General features: G+C 50.4%; 1 protein-coding gene and 1 long non-coding RNA gene across 5 annotated transcripts; one reads left to right on the plus strand and one right to left on the minus strand.

Annotated features, from left to right (window-relative positions):
- Nucleotides 1-273: 273 nt before the first annotated feature.
- ZNF598 (zinc finger protein 598, E3 ubiquitin ligase) lies at nucleotides 274-14,450 on the minus strand. Of its 2 annotated transcripts, none has more exons than XM_064673400.1 (12): nucleotides 14,187-14,450; nucleotides 12,891-13,003; nucleotides 11,561-11,690; nucleotides 10,104-10,315; nucleotides 9,087-9,304; nucleotides 8,335-8,452; nucleotides 7,135-7,319; nucleotides 5,867-5,936; nucleotides 4,513-5,273; nucleotides 3,357-3,492; nucleotides 2,430-2,574; nucleotides 274-2,324 (listed from the first exon to the last, which is right to left on the minus strand). In XM_064673400.1, the coding sequence occupies exons 1-12, from the start codon at nucleotides 14,433-14,435 to the stop codon at nucleotides 1,977-1,979; spliced, it is 2,685 nt and encodes an 894-aa protein (XP_064529470.1). In that variant the 5' UTR covers nucleotides 14,436-14,450; the 3' UTR covers nucleotides 274-1,976. The 2 variants fall into 2 exon arrangements, with proteins under 2 accessions (XP_064529470.1, XP_064529469.1); XM_064673399.1 differs by having other exon boundaries at nucleotides 5,867-5,939.
- Nucleotides 14,451-14,559: 109 nt separating this feature from the next.
- On the plus strand, nucleotides 14,560-24,169 carry LOC135423312 (uncharacterized). 3 transcript variants are annotated; one of them, XR_010434771.1, is made up of 4 exons: nucleotides 14,560-14,804; nucleotides 15,608-15,660; nucleotides 19,397-21,229; nucleotides 23,999-24,169. It is a non-coding gene; the product is annotated as an uncharacterized LOC135423312 (long non-coding RNA). The 3 variants fall into 3 exon arrangements; XR_010434769.1 differs by having other exon boundaries at nucleotides 14,560-14,742; XR_010434770.1 differs by having other exon boundaries at nucleotides 14,560-14,719.
- The last annotated feature ends 271 nt before the right edge of the window (nucleotides 24,170-24,440 follow it).

Genomic DNA, 24,440 nt, shown 5'->3' on the forward strand with positions numbered 1-24,440 from the left:
ATCCCAACTGTGGTTTGGGAAGTTCAGTTTCTTTGCAGATACCTCTGTCCGAGCAGACGCTTCCAGGAGTTGCAGTTGTCACTTAACCTCTGTGCAGTGTAGTATAAAGTGGACTGTGTATGGAAATAAGTTTAAAATGTTTACAATTTTGTATATATTATATATATAAAAATATCTTTTCAGAGAACAATCTGTGATTCTGTATTTTCGGTGTCCGTGTAACCAACTGCAACTTATTTTCAATAAAGAGTTAAAAATGAATAGAAAAAAAAATTTGGTAATAACTTTATTTAATCAGGTGAGCACAAGAAACAAGGAAACTGCAAGAGCAGGCCCTGGAGATCCAGAGCCTCGAGGGAACTCCCAGCAGCACCAGCCCAGGGAACCAGGGAGCTGCTGACAGAGAAAGAGTGAAAACCAAGGGAAGAGGGAAGATCCTGCTGCAGGGAAGATGCATCTCAGCCCCCTGAACTTTACAAACCAAAGACGGGAGAGGAGCTGACTGAAGTGGTGGGGGCAGCTGGCACCCCCCCCATCCCCCCCATCCCCGTGGGGTGGCCGTGCCTCGGGCATCGCGTCCCGCTCGGATCCGGGGTCCCACCCGAGGCAGCAACAGGGACATGTCCCGACTCCTCATGTGCTCATGCAGTGTATGAACAGCCATGCAGGCAAGTCATCCTCCCCAGCCCCCTTTGGGGCCAAATACAACACGTTCAGGTGTTCAAGAGAGTCTTAAATACCCAGAAAAGAAACCCGAAGCACTTTGCAGCCTGAGCAAGCAAAAATAACGTGTAAGGCAAGGAAAAGTGGCTGTAGCAGGACTAACTCTGAGCTTGATTTCACGGAAATGATGCCTCCAGAAAAGCTGTGTTTTGTCACTAAAAATTACATAAATTAATTTCAGCTTTATTCCTACATGTTAAAAATAACTAAACCTGGAGATGGGAGGGGTCAGACACTGAACTACAGCCATGGAAGTGCACGGCAGGGAGGGCTCTTGGCACTCCAGCACCTCAGAGCTGCTGCTGGAGGAGTCACCTCACAGGATGAAGAGATTCCCCCTCTTCCTCTGAGGAGGTGGAATTTGGGGATGCCAAAAAACATGAGCAAAGCTACATCAGCCTGGTGTCACTGAGGGAGGTGCAGGTGTCAGAGAAATGCACTTAAAGGCACTGCAGAAAACATGGTCAGTGATCAGCAGCATTTAATGTCCCAGGATGCTGTTGGGAGCTCCCACCAGTAATACAACCAAGAAATTAGAAACATGGCAGTCATTAAATAAAATTCCCGTGTGCTTTACACAGAGTAAAGCCTTAATGCTCTTACTGTACATGCAGGGCTACAAAATCAGTTTCTTGAAAGAACATGTTACAGAAAAGGTCAGAGGCAACTTCAAATCTTGCACAGACCAGCCCAATTCTTCAAGCAGCAGAATGGACTGTTTGCAGACAGGAAACTCTGCAGCCCAGTGTTTGCAGCGCTCCTGGTCACACCAGTGAGCAGCATCTTTCCTGCACCTTTGTACCCCTGACTAGTGTGATCTTCACTGAAATAGCACAAAAAAATCAGAATGTTATAAGGGAAGCCACTTCTGTTCATTTCAGTGATTCCCTAATCTTCCCCCACCCCAAAACCAGAAAGAAACCCCCAAACCAGATACTTATTCCCCTATCGTGTCCCCTGTCAGTCTGCAGATCAGAAAGGATTCCCAGCTATTGCATGTTCCAGGAGGAAGGAGCCCCTGCCTGCCCACCCTGCGGCTCAGCCTAACCCTACCCCAGATTTTGGGAGCTCAGACTGTGGGAGGGATGAGCTCCAGCACATTCCCATGATCCCTTTGCCCCAAGAGGGCTCCCCAAATTACCTGCTCCTCACTGACTCAACTGGCACCGGCCCTCAGCCACTCTACGCTGCCAAACCTCATTCCAAAAGTGCATCTCCAGAGCCAGAGCCTGGTGTGTGGGCCCTCAGGAAAGCTAACTGATGATCCTGCTGATTGCCTGCAAGGAAGGGAACTCCTCATCCTCAATATGCAAAGCTTTGTGGGTGACCACGTCCTGCTGAGTCAGCACTTGCTTACACGTGGGGCAGATGTAGCAGTCGAGGTCCGCAGGGGACTCCACCTGCCAAACGTTCTTTTTGTTCTTTTTGGGCCTGTTGGAGCTTTGTTTCTCCTTGACTCGGAAGTCGTTGTGAGCAGAGAGCAGTTCCTGCTGCTTCACCGTGTCCGGCAGCAGCACCAACAACTCCTTAAAAATCTTCTTGAAGTTCTCCCCCAGCAGCTCTCGGCAGCTCTTGTAGTACTGTGCTGCAGAGATCACACCCTGCAGGCAACAGCACGGGGGGAGGATTAGAAATACACAGATCTCTTCAAAAATCCCACTGGGATTCAGGTCTCCCAGAGAGGGAGGTTTTGGGAACCCACTCACCTGCCTGAACTGCCCAGAATGAGTTTTAAATTTATTGAACTTGGACTCGTCGCTTTGAAGAAATTCTTTAATGGATTGTATGAGCTGGATGTTCCTCTGCTGGAAGTTCTCAGGTATCAAGTATGATCCATGACAGGGTTTTGGCCTGCATTGGGAAACACCAAAAGTGACTCTGACGTTGGTTTGTGTCACAGCAAAGTGCCCTGGAACATAAATCCCAAGGCTGTTCTGTTTTACAGGCTGCATGTCCTTCCTCCACCCAGCTCCACATGCATTACTGTGAGCTGCACACAGCTGTCTTGCCAGGATAAAATATGGGATTTCTGTATCAGATTCCAGCTTTACATAGACAGAATATGTAAAATCCAAATTAAACACAGTCCTGATGAGCTGCTTTGTAAGGGGAGTTCACTAAAAAGACATGGGCAAAGACCACACCACGAATAAACTGACAGACAATGCAGGTCCTGTATTAAACTGGCACAGTTTCCCCTCCCCTTTTCTCACAAACTCCTCTTTCTACCCCAGAAAGACCAGAGAGCAGCTACTGGGAAGATCAGGGCAGTGAAGGTCACCAAGGAGAACATGCCTCAGCACTTTGCTGCTGGGACTCCGACAGAATCGATGGGAAGGTGAAGGAATATGTTGAAGCTGCAGATTCCCAAATAAATCTAAAATAGACCAAAGTCTGAGCAGCCACACTGCACAGGTTTTCACTTCCTCAGCTGCAGCTACACAGGGCTGTTTTCTTTTACACAACTCTCCGGAATCCAGCCCACAAACACCCCAGGACTTCCCAATGGGAATCTTCACCCGGCTGGGCCTGCTCAGAGTAACCCCGAGTGTTCCCTGCGCTGTTTGAAGCCCACCTGACAGAACTGAGGTGCACTGTGGGACATAACTCACTCCCAGGAGTTATTTACTCACTCTTTCAGAGCTGTAGTGACAGGTTCAGAGATGTTGGTGGATGGAATGACAGCGAAGCCCGGGGGGGGTTTGCTGACAGGCACCGACAGGCCCGGAGGCGGAGGAGGGTTCTTCAACAGCACCACGGAGTTAAAGCCTGGGGGGAACAGGGAAGGGGCAGGAGTTAGAACACACACACACCCCTCCAGCTAAAACTCACACCAGTGTCTGCCACACTCTGCAGAAGCACCAAGAAGAAGCTGCAGTGCAGACATGACTATATTGGAGAAAACCTAAAAATCAGAGGCGGAAATCTTCAAGAAGCACTTGAGGGTGGCTGATGTTCCTCCACGCAGAAAGCGCTTTAATTATTCATTTACTTTTTCAATGGAAAATAGTTTTTAAAACCCACTCAAAGTCACAATGAAAAACACTTTTGCATTATTAAAGTGAACAGAAATCACCTGAGGAGGCACAGCAGCACCAGGCCTGGCCTCTCCCCCAGCAGGAGCTGCAGAGCAGCACGAACAGTGGTGCCACCTCCATTAAAACCACTCCAAGTCACGCTTGTTGCTGTCTCTCCACTTTTACAAGGTCATGGCTAAAAGCAGGGCAGGAAACCTCTGCAAACACGGGAGGAAGCAGCCAAGGAAGCCGACTGAGGAGTGTCAGCAGGCACAGGACACTGCCAGATTCCCTTCACCCACAGCGGCCTCCCAAGCACAACAGCTCCAAGAAGAAGAGCAGGGACAGGTGAAAACCAGCTGCTCATCCATGAGCCACCCCAGTGACCAGACACCTCCAGCTGTGTGGGACAGAGGTGTCCCAACACTGCCACTGCTTTAGCCAGGATTCCCAGAGGATATTCCAGCCCCCTTGTGTCACCCAGGCTGCCTTTACCTCCAGAGCCCAACCTGGCACCTGGTGGCAGAACCTCACACAAGAGCCAGAAGGAGACTTATACAGCACATCCACGGGCCATGTTTCTCTAAGTCACTTCCAAGCAAAGCTGGCTATGCTTCCCCATCCCTGGAAGTGTCCAAGGCCAGGCTGGACGGGGCTTGGAGCAACCTGGGCTAGTGGAAGGTGTCTCTGCCCATGAGGTGAAATGAGATGATCTTTAAGACCCCTCCCAACCCAAACCATTCCAGGATTCTGTGACTCCCTCTGTGCTTACCTGGTGGCGGGGGCATCCTGGCTGATCCTGAGCTCCCAAGAGCTGGGAAGTCTTCCTGAGGTAAAGGGCATTTGTTAGTCACTGTGGGCTTTTTAAGGCCGGGGGGCTCTTTGGGTGTACCACAGACCGCTGAGGACTTTTCCGAGTGACCATTCATGACAGCTGTGGGTCTGTCAGGGCCATGGGGAGCAGGGAACACCCTGGAGGGCTGCTCTGCTTCCGGGGGCTTTTCCGCGCATGGCCTGAGGAACGCCGTGTCCGGGGCCGGGCGTGGGGACGACGGTCTCTGCTTCTCAACCCCCACCTTCTTTTTCTTGCCCACTTTCGTAAAAGTCTGTGAGGTAGAAGCCGCCAGCAAGGACGAGACGTCGAACATGGTCGGCGTGTTCCGGATCTCCTGGGTGGTCAAGCCACCGCCGCCGTCTTCGTCGTCCGACTCACAGAGTTTATTGCTCTTCTTACTTCCCTTCGAGGTGTTCAAGGATGGTTTTTTGGCTGGCTGGCTGACACAGGGGTTGGTGATGGCTTTGACCACGTTTTTGCTGGAACCGTTGTTCCATGCAGATGTGATGTTAGTTACTGTCTTATTGTTGGGCTTCATTTTGGACACCAGGGCTGGGAAGTCCTCCTCTTGGAAGGCCGCTTTCTTTGCAGTCGCTGTGTATGTCAGAGACATCCCAGACGAGATGGCGGGAGCTGCAGAGGATGACAGGCTTGGGAAATCTTCTTCTTTAAGCTTAACCAGTGCTGGCTGGGCAGAGCTGTGAGGAAGGGAGAGGTTGGGGTTACCCTGTTACGGCAGCACAACCCCAACGGGAAACACGAGCCCCGCAACTCTCCACACTCTTCCTCAAACTGTTACTAAGGGTGGCACAAGTGACCCAGCTTTAACAGGACACAAATGCACTCAGGGTTACCAACTGCACCTGCAATGGGTCTCCTCAAGAAGTGCCACCAGCCTTGCTGTGTTATCAGCACTGTCTCAGCACCCCTCACCTTGACCAGAGCTGCTACAGGCGCATTCGAGCTGCCACATCCTGCAAAGGCAACACTCTCAGGGACATGGTGGGATTGTTGGGCTGTCCTGGGCAGAGCCAGGAGCTGGACTTGATGATCCTTTTGGGTCCCTTCCAGCTCAGGATATTCCATGATTCTTTGATTCCAAGACCAAGCCATGAGCTGCAGCAACAGCTGGTGCCACAGGTGAGCGGCATAGAAACAGCTCAAGGCAGGAGGGGATGGGCAAGGGAGGCACTGAGAGATCAATCTCCCAATATTATTTTCCACAGAAATGCAGGACATAAATAAACTTCTAAATCTGCTTTCTCACTGCTGCAGCCCTGCACAAACTTACCCTTGGAGAGGTCCTGCTGGCGAGCCAATTGCTGGAAAGTCGTCTTGGCTGAGAGCACCATTAGCAGCTGCTTCTTTTGGAAGAGTGACAAAAAGAGCAAAGAAATGTTTTCAACTCAAGCCCATTCATTGCAGAGTGGGGGCTACCAGTGAACACAACAGCAGCATTACCAAGTCCTATTTTCAGCAGCTGATGATGCCATTAACTGACATTCCAGAACGATTTAAATCCATGCATCACTATTTCCTTCAATTAAATGCATTCACCATTATGTCATGGCATACAGGAAATTCATGATACTTTAAGTGAGTAAAACATGGAGGGGAAGTACTTAGTGAGGGAACCTTCTAGAAACTGAGATGCCAGTGCCCCCAGTCTTGCCCTGAGGTTGCCACTCAGCTGCCTGCACAGGGTCAGGATGTTCAGCAGAGCCTCCATGCTCCAACTGATTTATGCCAAAGCTTCTTCACCTGGAAAGCTGCTCCCCTGAGCAGCCCCTCGCACCTCTGCCCAAACTGCTCAGCAATTAGTTCCTGGGCAGTGGTTTTACACTGAAACACAGCTCATTCCCAGTTTAATGTGCCTTAAAATCCCAGTTCTGTGCTGCAGAGTACAGGGACAGATTGGTAATGGCTGTGACATACAAACAGCAAAAGGTGGAAGGGATAACCCTGCCCGGCCCCCCAGATGAGCTGTACTCATTAACCACACAGAGCTCCCAGCAGCTCCCAGCTCCTAAGGAAGTTCCATAAAATCTTTAAGTGAAAATCTTGTTGCAGGAGCAATAAAACAGTGGAAAATGGATTTGGATGAACAGTAATATCAAAACAGCACTGCATTGTGTTTATGTGCCCCAAACTGGACCTGAGTCAGGTTTGCTTTCACCAGTTACAAACTTCTGCTGGGAATAACTTGCTCTCAAAAAAGGGGAAACTCAGCTCAAGCATCCCAAAAATCAGTTCTTCCTGCTTGAGTGGGAAATGTTACCTTCTTGGGTTATCTTGATTTGGATGTACCATCACCTCATGTTGTATGTTACCTGCATTTGATATTTCTACCCAGCTCCACCTCGGGTCTAACCTGCTGCAGGAGCCCAGCCTGCTGGGACACGTCCCACTGCAAATCCCTGTCGCTGATTTAACGTTCTGCAGAGCTCCATCCACATCCAGCAGCTCTTGGGAGCAAGGCACAGTGATTCCCACTTGTGCCAGGCTGATGTGCAGCCCCATCCCTGCTCCTTGCAGCTGCAGAACCTGTTCCACACTCACCTGCCACATCGTTCGGAGCCTTTGCCACACGTTTGGAGCCGAGCACGTCGGGATCCCTCAAATCCTCCTTCTTCCCTCTGCTGCTGCCGCCGTCCTCTTTGTCCTCCACCCTTTTCTTCTCTTCCTGCCGTTTGGCTGCCACAGACGCCCTGACTGCTGCTGCAACATCCCTGTCTTCTTCTTCCCTGCAGGACAGGGCACATGTCCTTGGTCAAACAGCAAGGAGCACGGAGCAGCTGCCTCGCTCCAGCTCTCACCTCGCCGGTGCCAGCTCTGGTGACATCCCTGATCTTGTGCTGTCACCTGCTGAGAAGGCTGAACCAGCCCCACCACTCCAGTCCACCCCAGCCAGGCAATATTCCCCCCTTCATTTCCAAGTTCCCCATGTGGGAATAATGATCCAGGCCAGAATTGGTATGAACACGGAGAGACAGCACCAAGGACGAAGGGGACACCTGTCTCTCCTGTTCATTTTCAAACGTATGGAATCATTTTTGGAGGCCATGGGAACTCTTGGAGACACAGCTGGTCATGAACTCCCAACACACACACGATCTACACACAACACCAACACAGGAGTGTTTTGGGATGGACTTCTTCCCCACTGGAATCACCAGTAATGAACCAGCTGCCCATCCAGCGAGAAAAAGAAGAAAATAAGATGTGCAGGATGTATAAAGCACCCAGGTCTGGTGTGGAGGAAGAGACACGGAAATGCAAAATTTCATTTCAATATTTCCCCCTCTTCCTTTTCCCAAGCACTCTGGTCACACAGAGATGTGTTAGTTCAATGAAAAGCACAGTCCTTAGAACAGGAATTTCATGACTACCCAGACCAAAAACTCCATTAAACCTGCACAGACTCATCATCTATTTCAGAATATCCTACTTAGAGAAGTTTACATAAAAACAGCTGCTGAAATTAATTTAGGGTTCTGAGTTTATTTAACCCACAAGCTGAGGATCACATTGTTTGCTTCCTGAGCTGAAACATCACACAAAGTAATTCCATGTTGACCAAGCTTGTAGCCAGCACATGGACTTGGACTGGAAGCTCATTCTACTCCCAGCTAAAGATTCACCACGGAGGCCTCCAAATTTTGTACCCACTTCCCACAGATCCACCAAAATATTGTGAATTGGCAAGTGAAAAACAACACTGAACAGGAGTAAAACTCCACCCAATGTTGTGCTACTCACCTCTTGTACCTCCAGCTGCCTCTCCTGTTCTGTTGGCTCCCCCGGCCATTCAACCTGCCCGTCCTCCCTTGCCTGTTGTACCTGTCAACCTCTTCATAGTCCTCTGCACCTACAACACCTGAACAGGAGGGAGGGTTGATCACTCTCAGTTATTTCTCTAATCTGGCCATCACACTCTGCCTGAAAAATGCAAAAATACACTCGTACAAACAAATTATCTTCATTTCTTTCTGATGACTAAGTCAGCAGTTTTTCCTAAAATTACGTTGTTAAATTGTTAAATCCGTGTATGGGGGAAAAAATCCTACAACAATTCAGGTAGGAAGGGACCTCTGGATGTCACCTGCTCCAGCCCCTCACTCAAAGCAAGGCCAACCCAAAAGCACATCAGGTTGCCCAGGGCCTGGTCTGGTTAAGTTCTGGTCACCTTCAACCTCTACAACCTGTCAGGTCCTGTTCCAGGATGAACAGGAAGAATTTCTTCATGGCTATGAAATGTTCACCAGATGTTCTTGAAAACCCTCAGAGCAGTGGAATGGTTTGGGTTGGAAGGGAACTTAAGGTTCAACCAGTCCGTGCCACGGGCAGGGACACCTTCCACTGGCCCAGGCTGCTCCAAGCCCCGTCCAACCTGGCCTTGGACACTTCCAGGGATGGGGCAGCCACAGCTTCTCTGGGCAACCTGTGCCACGCTCCCCCAGGGAGGAACTCCTTCCCAGCCCCTGGAAGGGCTCCGTCTGTGCCCCGCTCACCGTCGTTCCTGCGGGGGTGCCGGGGGGTGTAGGTGAACTGGAGGTCGATGTGGCGGTTCTGCCGGGCCTCGGCCCTGCTCTTGCTGTGACAGGCTGTCTTGTGGGCCTTGTAGTCGATCTCGGTGCGGAAGGCGTGCGTGAACTGCTCCGTGCTGCACCGGCCCTCCTCGCACAGGAAGTGCTTCTCGCGGAAGTGCTCCCGCAGGTACTCGTAGTCACTGCGGGGAAAACGCAGAGCTCACACCCCTCCAGCACCTTCTTCCCGTGGCACACGGCCACTCTTCTGATGACAAACGCGGGTGGTTGGTTTTTGTTATATCCCCAGGGAAGCCTTCCAGTGAAACCCCTTCTGTACGGCCAACACAGACCACAGGGCACAGCCCAGATGTCCAACCAAACCCAGTGGTGGATGCTCATCACACCCAGCTGTGCTTAGGGCACGTGTTTCACACAAAAAATTACTCCTATCCCCTTTGCACATGAACTTTGGAGCATTAGAATCGTGGAATTACAGAACTGTTAAAGTTGGAAAAGACCTCTAAGATCCCTGAGTCCAACCATCAACCAGCACCACCACCACGTCCCCAACTGCCACACCCACATGTTTTTTGAACACTTCAGGGATGGGGATCCACCACCACTCTGGGCAGCCTGTTCCAATGCTTGATAACCCTTTCCATGATGAAACATTCCTAATGTCCAGTCTACACCTCCCCTGGTGCAATCTGAGGCCATTTCCTCTCTCCTTGTCCACCTCTGGAGGTACCACACCAAACAGCTGCTGTCAGGCTGCAAAGCACAACCTTCCATGCTTAACATTAATGAAGAAAACCTCAAGGCATGAACTAGACACAAAGTGAATATTTTGGCTGTTTGTCTGAGAAACGAGAGACTGCAGCCAACCTGCTCCCATTCCTCCACTCTGTCGTCAAACTCTACTTTCCCTAAAATCCAAAGCAGACCCAGGCAATTTTTTCCCCCCCACAGTTTAGGGCACAGAAAGAGCTCGTGCCCAACCTGTAGTACTCCTGAGCGCCGTCGGAGTCGCAGAAGTGGCAGAAGTAGTGATCCCTGCGCAGGTGTTTGAGCAGCTCGTCGTTGTCCAGGTACCGCTCGTCGCAGAACTTGCACAGGGGGTGCCCCCGGTGGGACGTGTCGTCGGGGTCCCCGTGGATCCGGTGCCGGGCCAGGTCCTTCCTGGAGTACCACTTCCTTTCAGAGGTGAAAATCTGCAGGGATGGACAGACAGATATAACACATCACCTCTTGTGGACTGAGGACAGGAACGAGCCAGGGTTGTGCCCAACTCGTCGGTTTGGAGGAGTCAAAGACTTGCTTCAAAAAGATGCAGTTTGACCACCGACACCTAAAGTGTTTGGTGATTTCAATTGGAGTGATGGATCCAAATTAAATCCAACTTGAATTTCTCTTAGTTTGTACACTGGAAACAGATCTAATTAACTTTTTTTCCCCTTTCACTTTTTTTTTGATACAGCAACAAACTCTAAATTATCATCTCTGGGGGAGGAAAATCCTAAGTATGCATTTATGAGCACACAGTATTTTGCATACTCAAATTAAAAGGCCTCATAAACCCCCAGTGAGCTGTTTTACTTTCCTCAGACAGCAACCACCCAAAATAGCTACAGAGTAGACACTTGGATGAACAAATTCTGCATCACAAGCCAACCCTCTGTCCCCACTAACACGTGAGCTATTTTGGTAGGAAGGTTCTGGAGACACCAAAAGGATCAACCCAGCCTTGACAACAGAATATCCTTTATTTCTGGCCTAGACAAGGCCTGGGAACTTGCTCTGGGAAAAGGTTTGCTTAGCTTTGCCAGGGCTGATGGACTGAAGCTTCTGCAAGTTTAAGAGCTTCTTTTCAGTGGGTACAAGTAACTCTTTGGAACAGTGGAATTTTTTTCAGTGAAATAAAAATCTCTACAATATTCTGAATTCAAAAAGCAACAGTTTTAATATTGCTTGTGAATTCTCTGGGAGAGAAAATGACAAACAAGTTCTCTCAGTGCTGGCTACACTGACCATGAAATACCTCCCCAGGGTCCTGCCCTCCCTCCCTTCAATCAGCTCCGGGGACTGCACAACCACAGGAAAGAGTCAAATCTGTTCCCAGTCTTATAGGGTTCACTCAGGTCAACCTGCTCCCTTCTGGATCCCATCCTTTCTGGCAGCAAACTCCAGCTCACCTGGCACACACCAACTGTGGCACCACCACCGTGGGGTTTAATTTAAAATCTGGAGAACCTCCAGCCCTCCTTCATTAATCAGTTTGTGGAAGCTGAAAGACTTCAAATAAAGCAACTGGCCTCGCTGCAGGCAGGCAGAGAAAACTAAAATAACTGCTGTTCAGCCACCTCCTTTCTTCCCAGCTCCCCAGGTACTCTGGGAAGTCATGGAGGGAAAGCCTCCTCCTCCTCCTCCCCACACATCCCAGCAGAGGCCCAGCTCACCTTTAGGTGTTTGACACAGAGTTTGCAGCAGAAGAGCTCATGCTGCTTCCTCATGTGCTGCTCCAGGTCTGCAAAGGTGTTGAAGGGCTTGGCATCAGGGCACAAGGAGCACTCGTGCTGCAGCAGCTTCCTAAGGGAGGAGAGAGTTCCCAAAAATGTGCCAGTTCCCTCCCAGCACCCCGAGACCTCCATCAAAACACAAGTATTCTGTCCCTGGCAGAAGGCTCCAGCTTTATGGGTCTTCCAGCATCTGTAATGAGGTTTGAGTCCTGCTTATTCCAAGAATTTTGTCCTATGTCAGGAGTGGGATGGAACCAAATTACACTGATGTTTCAACTGCAGGAGAGGAGCTGAGCAGTGTAAGAACGACACTGTCCCTAAAACTGAGAGGACTGTAACAATCCCTGTGCTTACTGGAGAACCAGCTGGTTCCTGCAACATTCACACCCAGTTTCATTACTTTCCACTGTTAGAAACTGAGGAATACAGTGGGAAGGGATAAAGAATTGTAATAGAAAAGGAGGGGGAAAAAACCACCACAAAAAAGTCCACCCCACAGGGGTTTCCAACTCTGCCAGAGCACTGGTCTCAGTGGGAGACTCCCACTCCCTCATTTCCATAAATATGACACCATGTAAAATTGTACATGTATCAAAGTTACATCCTTAGCCCAAACCAGGGTGGATATAATGCCCAATTCTCCAAGAAAAAGGTTCCAATGCCTGCATGGCTTCATCTTTTTCACACTTCTTTCCTTTTAGGTGCTTTTAATTATCTTAAACCCTCCTAATTAAGCATATTATGAAAAATACTTGTGGAACGTGATGCTCATGCCACGGTTTTACTCTCCATTGGTTTTTCACTTCACCCTTTTTCTCTTCTCATTCAGAATAAAATCTTTGTAAAAGCCAAGATCGCTCTTCATATAATACTTGGCACAATTGGGCTGGGTAAGTCCTTAATTAGCCCAGCAATAAATATAAGAGTAATTTTATTGGCACCTGCAGATATTAATATACAATTAATAGTAATTATGCCTTCACCAATTTCCACAGCAGCCATGCAAGGAATGGAAAGGTTTTCAGTAAGTTTGCTGCTGCTGAAGGTGCAAAAAATGACTTTTACTGACAGAGCAAAGCTGCTGTGCTGCAGCACTCCAGCCTTGAGAGGCTGTGAGTGTTCCCTCCACTGCCCTGCTCCAGCCTCTCACCTGCCCAAACACGTGCCCAGCAGGTGACTCACGTACCCAGCACCCCCATTCCCAGGAAACCACAGCACCCTGCCCTCCCAAACACTTCCTGCCACATGCCAGAGAGGGGCCAGAGCTCACCTGTACAGGGCATAGACCTCCCCATCCATGAAATAAATGTCATATTTCTTCTCATGCTGCAGCTGATGAAGGGCTATGGAGGAGAAGGACGGGAGCTTCCTCCCAAAAACCACCTGTGGGACACAACACTGGGATCAGAAGGAGCTCTGGGATCCCAAGGAGCCTGCAGGGGCTCTGGGATTCCAGGCAAACTCTGGGACCTGCCCTGTGCCAGCCCCAGCTGTCACCACCCCCAGGCACTGTCACCAAAGCCAACGGGACTTGTCCTTATCAGCTGCCCGGGAAACGTGGATTGGACCAGCCTGGCCTTTGGATTTTGAACGAGATTAGGAAACGTTTCTGGTCTGTTTTGCTCCAACAGCTGCGCCGAGAGTAAATACCCTCAACCAACCGAAGCCTTCCCACAGGGAATGCCTGCCAGGAGCCCTGCATTCGGCTCCTCCCCGTTTCCTGTGGGATCACAGGGAAATCTGGAGTCTCCAAGGGACTCAATTACACAGAGTCTGACTGGGAAACCACTGTCTCTTCTTTTCTTAACTCCCGGGAAGGCAAGGAACAAAACACCACAACACTTCCCGAATTATCTGTGCCACGTGCCCGGGATCCTCCCTGCTCTTGCTGGACTCCGGAGGCTGCAGCTGTTCAAGGTATAAATCCTTCAGGAGCCACCTACCACTGCTCCAGCACTCATTCCCAGTCTGGGAATTACGGGGGAAACAGCAACACTTGGGAAACAGCTGGAGTTACCTGTCCCAGCCCAGAGAGGCTGAGACACAAAAAAACAAGAAAAGGTTCAGTTCTTACAGTAAAAACTATGTTACAAATCCAGAAACAGGTTGTCCAGAGAAGCTGTGGCTGCCCCATCCCTGCAAGTGTCCAAGGCCAGGTTGGACGGGGCTTGGAGCAACCTGGGCTAGTGGAAGGTGTCCCTGCCCATAGAGGGGGTGGGACTGGATGGGCTTTAAGGTCCCTTCCAACTCAAACCATTCCAGGATTCCATGAGCCCTCCTAAGAGCAGACGCTTCCTGGGACAGGGAGCAGAGGCTCCATCCTGCGCTGGCAGAGCGAGCCCTGCTGACTTAAAACCAAAAAATATCCACTTTAAACTCCATTTTCTCATTATTTCGCTTCCCACCCGCCCGACCGGCGGCGGCGCCCCGGGAGCGGCGCGGATGGCGGATAACCCGGGGCTCCGTCCCCGTCGGTCCCACTCAGCCCTTTCCCGACCGCCCCGTGCCCGAAGCGCTGCCCGGCCCGGCCGAGGCCCCCCCGCTCCCCCCTCAGCCCCGGCCTCACCTGCCGCAGCTCCTCCCGGCACACGGCGCAGTAGCGGACGCCGCAGAGCGCCCGCATCCGCACGGAGCAGCGGTAGCAGATGGGGTGCTCGCAGCGGCCGAGCGCCAGCACGTCCAGCTCCCCGCAGCACAGCACACACGGCCCCTCGGCCGGGCCCGGCCCCGCGCCGGCCATGGCGGCCATGGCGGCCTCGGCCCCGCGCCGCCCCGCCCACACCACCGAGCGCGGGCCAGAGCGCCGCACCACCATAGAGAGGCGCGCTCGCACAGCGCGGCCGGGACATAGAGCTGCGCCGCCAGAACCGCCCCCCGGCGGCGGCAGCGCCACGCCGCTGACGTCACCGCTCGGGCCTCCAGCGCCCGGCCATAGAGACGCGGCGCGGTGACCATAGAGATGCGCTGGCCGGAGCGCCCCTGGCAGGGCCGGTCTGGCTCCCTCTCGATGGTGTCTCTGACGGAGAGGAGGACCTCGGGGCCATTTGGGGTCCCCAGGTCCTGCCTGAACACACCTGGTTGTGGAGACACGGGCCCCAGGTCCATTCCTGTCACCCCTGGCTGTGAGGACATGGGGAACTCTGAGCTCCTGACCCCCTGGCTCTGGGGACATGGGGGATCCCAGGTACATTCCTGTCATCTCTGGATGTGGGGACATGGGGGATCCCAAACCCAGCACCCCTGGCTCTGGGGACATGGGGGGACCCCTGATCCTGCTCCAGCACCCCTGGCTATGGGAAGATGAGGGGCGTCAGGGCCATTCCTGTCACCCCTGCTTGCGGAGACATGGGGGACTTCAAATCACAGCCCCTGTACTTGTGGGGACATGGAAGACCCCAGCCCATTCCTGGCCCCCCTGGCCATGGGGGCATGGGCACCCCATGCCCTGTCCCCCTGGATGTGGGAACATGAGGGATCCCAAGCCCATTCCTGTTCCCCTGGATGTGGGAACACGAGGGATCCCAACCCCATTCCTGTCCCCCTGGATGTGGGAACACGAGGGATCCCAACCCCATTCCTGTCCCCCTGGGTGCTGCCCTGACCTTCACACGTCCCTGTGTGCCTGGCCCAGATGTTCTGCCCACCCCTGTGAGGGGGTCGGTGTCCCCCAGGGCTGGCACTGTGGGGACAGTGGAGACTGTGGGCTGCTGATTCCTGTAGGATTTTTCCAGGCCAGACACCTCCCCTGGGGTGCAAAGAGCCCCTCCATGGATTCATCAGACCTGCAGCTCTGCCCCTCGATTTAATGTCATAACTCAGGTGTTTGTTACCTCAGGTACACGGGGTGTGGTTGGGGGGAAAAAAAAAGGGGTAAAAAATGCACTTGAAACACTATCGAAATTAGGATTTTGGATCCATTGGAGCGGGACTACAAAAAGGCTCTGTTGAGAGCTCGGTCTAACGTAAATATTCCTTTATTTGCTCCAGGTTGTGACTCACACACTCGGTATCCAGGTTCCAGCTGTGCAGGGCGAGTTCAGGTGAGCTGAGTTAACACTGACACACCTGAGGAAACTGTCCAGGTTCCTGCTCCTGCCCTGTGGGCTGAGCCCGTGGTTTAAAGGTCTCTATGTCGCTGGGATACAGAGATGGGAATTGCAGCTCCTTGGACAGGAGAGGGTGCTCCAGGAGCGTGGAAAAATGCATTAGGAGCAGCCAAGTTCCTTTAGAAGGGAAAAAAAAACCCACACAAGGATAAAAGCTTGCTTGGCCACAGCACAGACGAACAGACAGAGGTTTTCAGACTTTAGGATCTACCATCTGTTTTTCTCCCAGGTTCCCACTAAGTGACCCAGATGAGGTCACTGTCATAGAATCCTGGAATGGTTTGGGTTGGAAGGGACCTTAAAGCCCATCCAGTCCCACCCCCTGCCATGGCAGGGACACCTTCCACTAGCCCAGGTTGCTCCAAGCCCCGTCCAACCTGGCCTTGGACACTTCCAGGGATCCAGGGGCAGCCACAGCTTCTCTGGGCAACCTGTGCCAGGGCCTCACCACCCTTACAGGGAAGAATTTTTTCCCATTATCCCATCTAACCCTGCCCTCTGGCAGTGGGAAGCCATTCCCCCTTGGCCTGTAACTCCACTTCCTGATGAAATTCCTAGTAAATTCCTGGCATCTTCCTATGGCTGGAAGATTGGATGAGCATCTTTACCATTCAGACCTGCTGACTTTTCCCTGAATTCCTTATCATTTGAGTTAAAACTGGTTCTTCCTTTTCTTTGAGCCATGAACAATCATTTTAGGACAAAGCAGCACATCAAATAGATCATTAAAAGATCCCATGACGTATTGCCATCCCACACCAGCCCCAGTTAACAACATCTATGCCATCAAATAAATTAAGTAATAGGTTTGCTAAGTGTTTGGGAGCAGATAATGAAGGATTTCAACGTTTTGGATCATTGGATACAACAGGTAATGTTTACTTTTTCCTAAAGAGCCCCATTTATCCCACTTGAGCGTGGAGTGGGGGAACACACGTCTCGCTAATCAACCCTGAAGTGTGTTTGGGTGGGGCTGCATGGAATAATTAGGAATGACTGAGGATGATGGCTGTAATTACTCCAGGAAATGTTCCCCGAATTAATGATACTGTTGAAAATGTTTTTATGTCCAAACTGCATCACCCAATTTTGGAGAGCAATTAGCATGAAATGAGCTGGAGGCTGCTGGCAGGGATGTGCTGCCTTAAGTGTCGCTCGGCTGTGAAATGACACCGTGGCTGGGCACAGGATCATAAACACACCTGAGGAATTGGGATGGGGAGGGACATTACTCATCACGGCACTCTGGGGACACAGGGGCTTGGCAGGGAGGGAGTTGGGACCTTTCAGATTTCGGCTCTGGTCGGTGATGTTGCTTCCCACCAGTCCAGGAGCGCCAAGGACCTGACCCAAAGAGTGATCCTGCGAAGTGTGTGCATAGCAGTGTGTTTTTCCTACTGTGAGGGTGTGATGTTCCTGGCAAAGGGAAGCACTTGCTGTTTTCCAGGCAGGCAGCAGCACTGGCAGCTCCTCAGATGGGGATTTTTCTGCCTCTTGGATGATATTTGCAATAATCGGTGTCTGAGGGGGAAACCACTGAAGGTTCCGTGTCCCTTCACAGTCCAGGGGAACTTCCAGCAGCACTGGAAACTCGTGCCAGTCTCATCCTCCATATACAGCTAGAGCCAGGAAGTTTTGTGGATCAAAACCCATGTAAGGATATGATAGAATGGCCTGGCCTGGAGGGAACCTTCAAAATATTTTTCAAAGTGCCAGCTGGAGGCCAGATCCAGCCCTGTCCTCTGCATCCACCGTGGGATGACCCAACCCAACCCCAATCCCAGCCTCTGGCAATGGTTGGGTGTCCTTAACTCCTGCCTCCTGTCCTTCCCCCACAGCACCAGGCAGCAGGTCAGAACAGCCCTTCCATGGCTCGGCATCAGGTTGTGACAGGGGAGGTTTGGGTTGGACATCTGGAATATTTTTACATGGAAAGGATCGTCCAGCCCTGGCACAGCTGCCCAGGGCAGGGGTGGAGTCCCCATCCCTGGAGAGATTTAAAAGCCACATGGGGACATCGGTTAGTGGTGGCCTTGGCAGTGCTGGGGGATGGTTGAACTTAGTGGTCTTGGAGGTCTGTTCCAACCTAAATGATTCTGTGATTCCACGTCCTGCAAATGCATCTCTGTTGATCCCAAGACTTTTCCAGTGGTGGGACACATCTTTCCACAGCTGTAAAATGCCAAAAAACCTCCTCTATTCCATGTCAACATCATCACACAAGATATTCCCACTCTCCTGGTGTCCCCACCTTTAACAAACAGCACAAAGAATTGCTGGAAAGCCAGTATTCAAACAAACTTCACCAAAGCCTGTTTCCAGCTCCTCATCCTTCTGGAGAACCATCCTGCTGGTGCCTGTGAGTCATGGGTGCAGATTAATTTATTTTGTTGTGCAGAGAGGTTTTTATAACCCTCTTTCCAGCCATTGAATCATTCTTTGTTGATGATTTAAAGAAGCTGGTTTATTTCTCCAGTGATTGTAAATGGAAGCCAGATCTTAGCATGGACTGTGACCCCAAAACATAAAGAAATAGAATTATATAGAATTAACTGGTCTCCAAATATCTTAGTTGGTGCTTAGTGCCATGTGTTGTCAGGCAGGGAAGGTTTCCTTCCCAAGAAAAAGGGTTAATATTGACTCTGGGATAGTTAATTTCCATGTTTACTCGCTAAATATCACATAATAACTGCAGGGAAAGGCATTTTCAAGTCATTTAATCAGCAATAAATACACTTTGGAATAATTGATAACTCTGCAGATGAGCACAACAAGCCCATTCCACTCACAAGAGCAACAGATCAAATATTTATAGTTCAGCACTGAAATATTGTCCAAGTGTAGAACTAAAGGTTAGGCCTTGGATTAATTTCCCATTCCCAGCTTGGTGCCGATGCGGCTCATTGACAGCTGAGACACTCAGGGTGTGACAGGGAAATCTGTCTTCCTTTGACAAAGTTGCTGCTAAAAGTCATGATTTTTTTAGGGTTTCTTTTTAAGGAAAGTAAGTCTCAGATAGTTCCTGAGCAGTGGCTTCTCACAGGTACCTCCCTGCATGGAATCCTGGAATGGTTTGGGTTGGAAGGGACCTTAAAGCCCGTCCCATTCCATCCCCTGTCAAAGGCAGGGACACCTTCTGCTGTCCCAGGTTGTTCCAGGCCCTGTCCAACCTGGCCTTGGACACTTCCAGGGATGGGGCAGCCACAGCTTCTCTGGGCAGCCTGTGCCAGGGCCTCCCCACCCTCACAGGGAAGGATTTATTCCTGATATCTCATCTAACCCTGCCTTATGGCAGTGGGAAGCCATTTTCCCTTGTCCAAAGTCCCTTTCCATCTTTGTTGAGGGCTCTCTTTGGACACTGGAAGTCAGGTTTGAATTCCCAGCCCCAACCAGATTTTATGGCTCAGATTTAAAGGCTCAAAGCAGCATTTTGGGTTGCTGTGAGGTCAGTGGGGTTTGTCCCAGACACAGGAGATTTTGGATCAAATATACCCACAACCCTACCTGAGGGATTAATAGGAAGTCAACCTGCATTTCAGAAACATCCCAGCCTGTCATTATTAACCACATTATTTGTCCACCAGTTTTTTAACCAAAAACATGTTTTTCTATTTAAAAGTTGAGTCGTGGAGGGACATACACACACCCCAGTTCTTTGATTTCCCCATAGACATGATGCACAGCTCTGGATTTGAAGAGGGAATTTTCCTCCAAGAGCTTTATTTGCTAAAATACATAATTTGGTGATACAAGCTTCCCTGGAAAGCAGTGATTCCTTAAAGAGGGGGAGGATGATCAGGGAGGAGCAGGATCCTTGCAGACACACATGCTGGAAAGCAGAGCTGTATTTTAAGGCATCCATAAATATTTTTCTGGGGATGGAGTTTAGCAGCAGCTTGTTGGGGGATGAGAGCAGGGTAAGTGCAGCTGACAGAAAATACAGTCCCTGGGTGGGAATTCAGAGGAAAGGAGCAGATTAGGCTTTCAAATTCCCAAAACAGGATGAGGAACAGAGCTCCATTTTCATCCCATTCCGGGAACTCATGTTGATGGGCTGCTCCTGCCCCAGGTTTCCTATGGGGACCAGAGCTTGTGCTGGACACTTTGGATGCTCTGGGCAGGGTGGGAGCCTCGGGAGAGTCTGTGGAGCTGAGCTCTGACTGAACTTTATCCCTATTTAATCCAGCCATCCCAGTGTAAGACTCAGCAAACAGCATCTGGTGATCTGTTTGTGCCATGACACATTTTCGTCTCTGTTTCCCTACCCAGCAATGACAAGAGTTGGGAATTTGGAGAGGTCAGAGAGCAGAGAACTGACAGTGTTGGGAATGCAGCTCAGAGCTCTCAACGCCCTGGTTGGTGCCCTGCCAGCCCAACCACTCTGCTCTGAATAATTCCATTTTATTTGTCTGCTGCCAGGTTTTAGGGAGGTGTCAATCTCCCACTTACAGGGACATCACAGGCAGCAGCAGAAACTGCCTGTGGAATGTGGGACTTATTGTAACACTGGGCTTCTTTCTCCCTGGCAACAACGACAGGACAAGAGGAAATGGCCTCAAGTTGCTCCAGGAGAGGTTTAAATTGGAATTAGGGGAAATTTCTTCATGGAAAAGGTTGTCAAGCATTGGAACAAGCTGCCCAGGGCAGAGGTGGAGTCACCATCCCTGGAAGTGTTCAGAAAACATGTTGATGTGGCACTTGAGGACTTGGGTGAGTGGTGACAATGGTGGTGCTGGCTGATGGTTGGACTTGGGGATCTTTGAGGGTTTTTCCAACCTTGACCTGCGCAGATTCACTTGAAGACAGATTTTGTTCTCACCTACACCCCTCTGAGCCTCCAGTCATCTCACACAGTGTGTGCTGGAGAGCCTCACCTAATTAAATCTCAGGAAAACAGGAGAGCACCTGGGGGCTGTGTGGGCTTCACTTGAGGGATCTCGGGGCTGTCAAATGAAAGATTCCTCTCACAGCTCTTGCTCCTCACAGCAAACACCTCAGAGCAGAGCCAAATTTACTCTGCACTTCACACATCTGGGTATTAACTGGCTGGGGTTGGAAATTACTTCCAGGAGAAAAAATGACTCACGGACTGGAGGGGGCTAGGGATCTGCTTGCATTACAGATGCTAGCCCATGGCATCTTTTTTCCCTGCTCTTTTCCCTGCCTTTCAAATTTTTGTCTCTTCTGCTTTCCTAAGGCAGCGCTGTCATCCCACATCACCGGGAATGTTTCATCACGATTCCTTGATGGTGTTATGTCACATCCAAATCACTCTGTGATGTCATTGCCGCAGCCCTTGAGATGTTTAGAGACTCTTAATATTCTGCCAACCACAGGACAGGCAAAAAACACAGGGCGGGGTGGACAAGCAATGGTGCCTCGCAGTTCATCCTCTCACCCAACAGGCCCCACTGTTGGGTTCTCCAGCTGATGAGTCACACCAGAAGTGAAGGGTCATTCCTGCATCTTGCAGGATGATGGACAACTTCATTAAGCTGGAGAGGTGAGGAGCCCTTCGTGGGTCTGGTGGGTCTGGACCTCAGTTTGGTTTTGGTCTCCCATCAGTGATTCAGTGATTCCCAATTTGTTCCTTGGTTGGAAGGAGAAATAATTCCACTGACTCAGCTGGGGCTTAATTATTATCTTAATTATTGTCTGTAAAGGGCTTTGAAATCCTAAAGGGTCGATGCCTTGGGAGTGTGGGTGATTGTGGTGTGAGCTCAGCACAGAATTCAAGTGAGGAAACAAGTTCCCTTGGCTTGGAGAAGCAACTCCATGAAACTCTGCACAAGTATCACGAGTCTGTGGCTTTTTTTCCCTCAACTTAGTGCTAATGGACCCATTGTTTCATGTAAAGGTTTCTCCCGCTCTTGTTCTATCCTGTGTGACATTTACAGTACTCTTTGTTCCATTAGCAAAGTAATTTGAGACAGTTTATTATCCTTTGGAGACTTCACTGCCTGCTGTTTAACTTCTATGTCACTGGACCCTGGAAAAAAAATCTCTTAAAATAGTGCATGAGGATAAAAATAGTGAGGAATTAGTAATTTCTTAAGAGTGAAATAATTAATTCAGTGCACTTTAATATGAAGATCTGCAACTCTAGGAAACACCACTTACTGTTTCCTCTTTCTCTTCAGAGCCACCAATAACTGTGGAGTCGAAGTGTTTCTGCCTCACAGCTTGAAACTGTAATTTGTTTGTATCAGTTACAGCTCCTTTATTTCAGGAGAAGGGAGAAATAGCATTTAATCACGTTCTGAATCACTGGGGGAAGAACTCACTCCCTGATCTGAGCTTATTACACTCTCTAGATGCAAGAAAATGGCAAAGGTTGTTATTCCTTGGATTTTCTGCGATGCTGTCACTGCAGCACCCAAGGGACTGAGCCTGTTTGGGTCCTGCTCCCCGAGTGCCTCATCCCCACTCCATGAAAACACTCTTCCTGATTCCCCAGGGGCTCAGCAGTGGGATGAGTGTTGCAAAACATCGGGGTTTGCTGAGCCACACACGTGGGAAGATCTTTTTCTTGCCGTTAAGACTTCACTCACTCCCGGGTTGAAGTAATGCAGGAGGGAGCAGGGATGTGAACCCAGAAAAGGAGGGGAAGTGCAGGAATTTGGCGTGTGGGCAGAGATGGAGCAGTGGGAAACCTTCCAATGACCTCCTGGAGCCAGGCAGGAGCTTCATCACGTCACCTTTCCAGGTGGGATCTGCAGTACCAGCTCCCTCAGGTGCTGGACTTCCAACCTGGTCTCCAAGTCAACTGCCCGCAGCAGCACCGGCTTTGCTCCGGCTCGAGGTGCACATGGCACTGCCTGGGATGGGATGGGATGGGAGCAAAACTCATCCCTGCTCCAGCCTCCAACTCCAGGTCTGTGCCTCCAGCTGATTTCCTGGTGGTGGAGCCTCTTTCGGCTGATTTGTGTCCGTCTCTCCAATCTGCACAGGACGGCAGAGCCGGGCAGTGTCTGGGAGAAGGACCTTGGAGCAGAAGGCTCCGTTCCTTGCCCAAATCTTCCATTACCTTGTGTGGTCTTTGGCAACTCTCTGAACACTCCGTGCCTCAGTTTCTCAACCTGGAGAACAGGATGATCCCAATCAGCAAAGCTGGATGAGTTTGCAGTGCTGCACCCCAGAGGAGGAGGGCAGGGTCTGGACCTCCTCATGTCTGCTGATGTCACCCCTATCCTCTCATACTCCCACAGGGACATGCTGTAGATCCCAAATGGCCAGAGAATGTCATGTATAGAACAAGCATTAATGCCCAAGGTGCAGAGGCCCCATCCCAGCACTGGCCTCTGGATTGCTTTGTTTTCCTGCTCGGCTGAGTCGCTAACCTTCCAATAAACACCAGAGTCATTATCATAAAACTGGGGAAAATGCTGTCATTAAACCCCACTGGTTTAGTTTTCAAGTGCCTCTTTCTGGGACATCAAATTCATTTAGATCATTCTCCAAAGCCACAAATCCTGAGTGGCTGCAGTAATGTGTGTGGTGGGAGGTGAGAGCACCACAGGAATTAAATCGGGTGGAGAGGGCTCTTCACAGAGCTCGGTGGGGTTTGTTGCAGGGGGGGAAGATGTGATGCCTCCAGCTGGTCACCCCTCTGACCCCTCAGCCCTGGGGTCCCTTGGGATGTTCTCTGGAAACCCCAATTCATGCTCTGATAACTCAGCTTGGAGCATCCAGAGGGATGGGGAGCTGCAGCAGAGCCTCCCTCTTACAAAAAGATAGATTTTGTTCCAACAGAAAAGAATAAAACCTTAAATCCTTTCAGCAGCAGAAGCATAGAGTTAAATCCCTATGGTTAAGTTTTCCAGAGCAGCTGTGGCTGCTCCATCCCTGGAAGTGTTCAAGACCAGGTTGGACAGGGCTTGGAGCAAGCTGGGATAGTGGGAGGTGTCCCTGCCTGTGGCAGGAGGAGGAACTGGATGAACTTCTAGGTTCCTTCCAACCCAATCCATCCCATTCCCCTTCACCTCATTAAGTGTTTGTCTGAGCACTGGGGTGGCTGAACAAAATTTTGTCTCAGTGTTGTGTAGTTGATAAATCTGATCTTGGGGCCAAAATTTTTTGAGTTTAAGTGAAAACATTAAAATAGGGTTTTTAAAAGGGCTTAGGGTCAGCTGGCCCCTGCTCGGGGTTGATGAGCACCTGCAGTTTACAGAAACAACCCATAGGGCTGATACTTCAATGTCCTGGGAAGTCTGTAGATTTCCATAGGAAACAGGACTCGTTCAAAAGTTTTTCATCTCCCCAAAATAACCAGGATTTTGTTCCTCTGGGGGAGTTCCTGGCACAAGACCTCCTGGGAGCAGCACGGTGCCATGTGTCCGCTGACGTGCTACGGAATCTGTGGCAGCATCGGCTTCTGCGAGGGGAACAAGAATCCTAAAATTATCCTTTAGTTACTTAGAATATAAATAGAATTCAAATTGCTTATCAGCTGTTTCATTTGAAAGATATTTAAAAATACTTGGGAGAGGAAACTTGCACTCCGGTAGAGATCCGGAGCCACGCTGTACCCAAAGGATCTCGGTGCCTTGAGGACACAACTGTGGGGATCAATCCATCCACTGGGAGGAAAGAGTTCAGTTCATGGAGAGTTTATCAGCGTGACAAGTTATTCAAGTTATGCCAAAAACACGTGTAAGGGACACTTCAGGCAGATCTTTGGGAATGGGAAAATCTTCCATTCCCGGGTGGGAAGG

This window comes from Pseudopipra pipra, chromosome 16 (assembly GCF_036250125.1).
Source record: "Pseudopipra pipra isolate bDixPip1 chromosome 16, bDixPip1.hap1, whole genome shotgun sequence".
In the NCBI taxonomy this organism is placed as follows: Eukaryota; Metazoa; Chordata; class Aves; order Passeriformes; family Pipridae; genus Pseudopipra; species Pseudopipra pipra.

What these genes read in the sequence shown, in the direction of transcription:
- ZNF598 (XM_064673399.1), bottom strand. Translation starts at nt 14,435, where the DNA reads ATGGTGGTGCGGCGCTCTGGCCCGCGCTCGGTGGTGTGGGCGGGGCGG. An exon ending in GGCGCTCAGGAGTACTACAG is followed by an intron (nt 9,305 to 10,103) that starts GTTGGGCACGAG and finishes TTTTCCCCGCAG; the next exon opens with TGACTACGAGTACCTGCGGG. An exon ending in CAGGATGCCCCCGCCACCAG is followed by an intron (nt 3,493 to 4,512) that starts GTAAGCACAGAG and finishes TGTTCCCCCCAG; the next exon opens with GCTTTAACTCCGTGGTGCTG.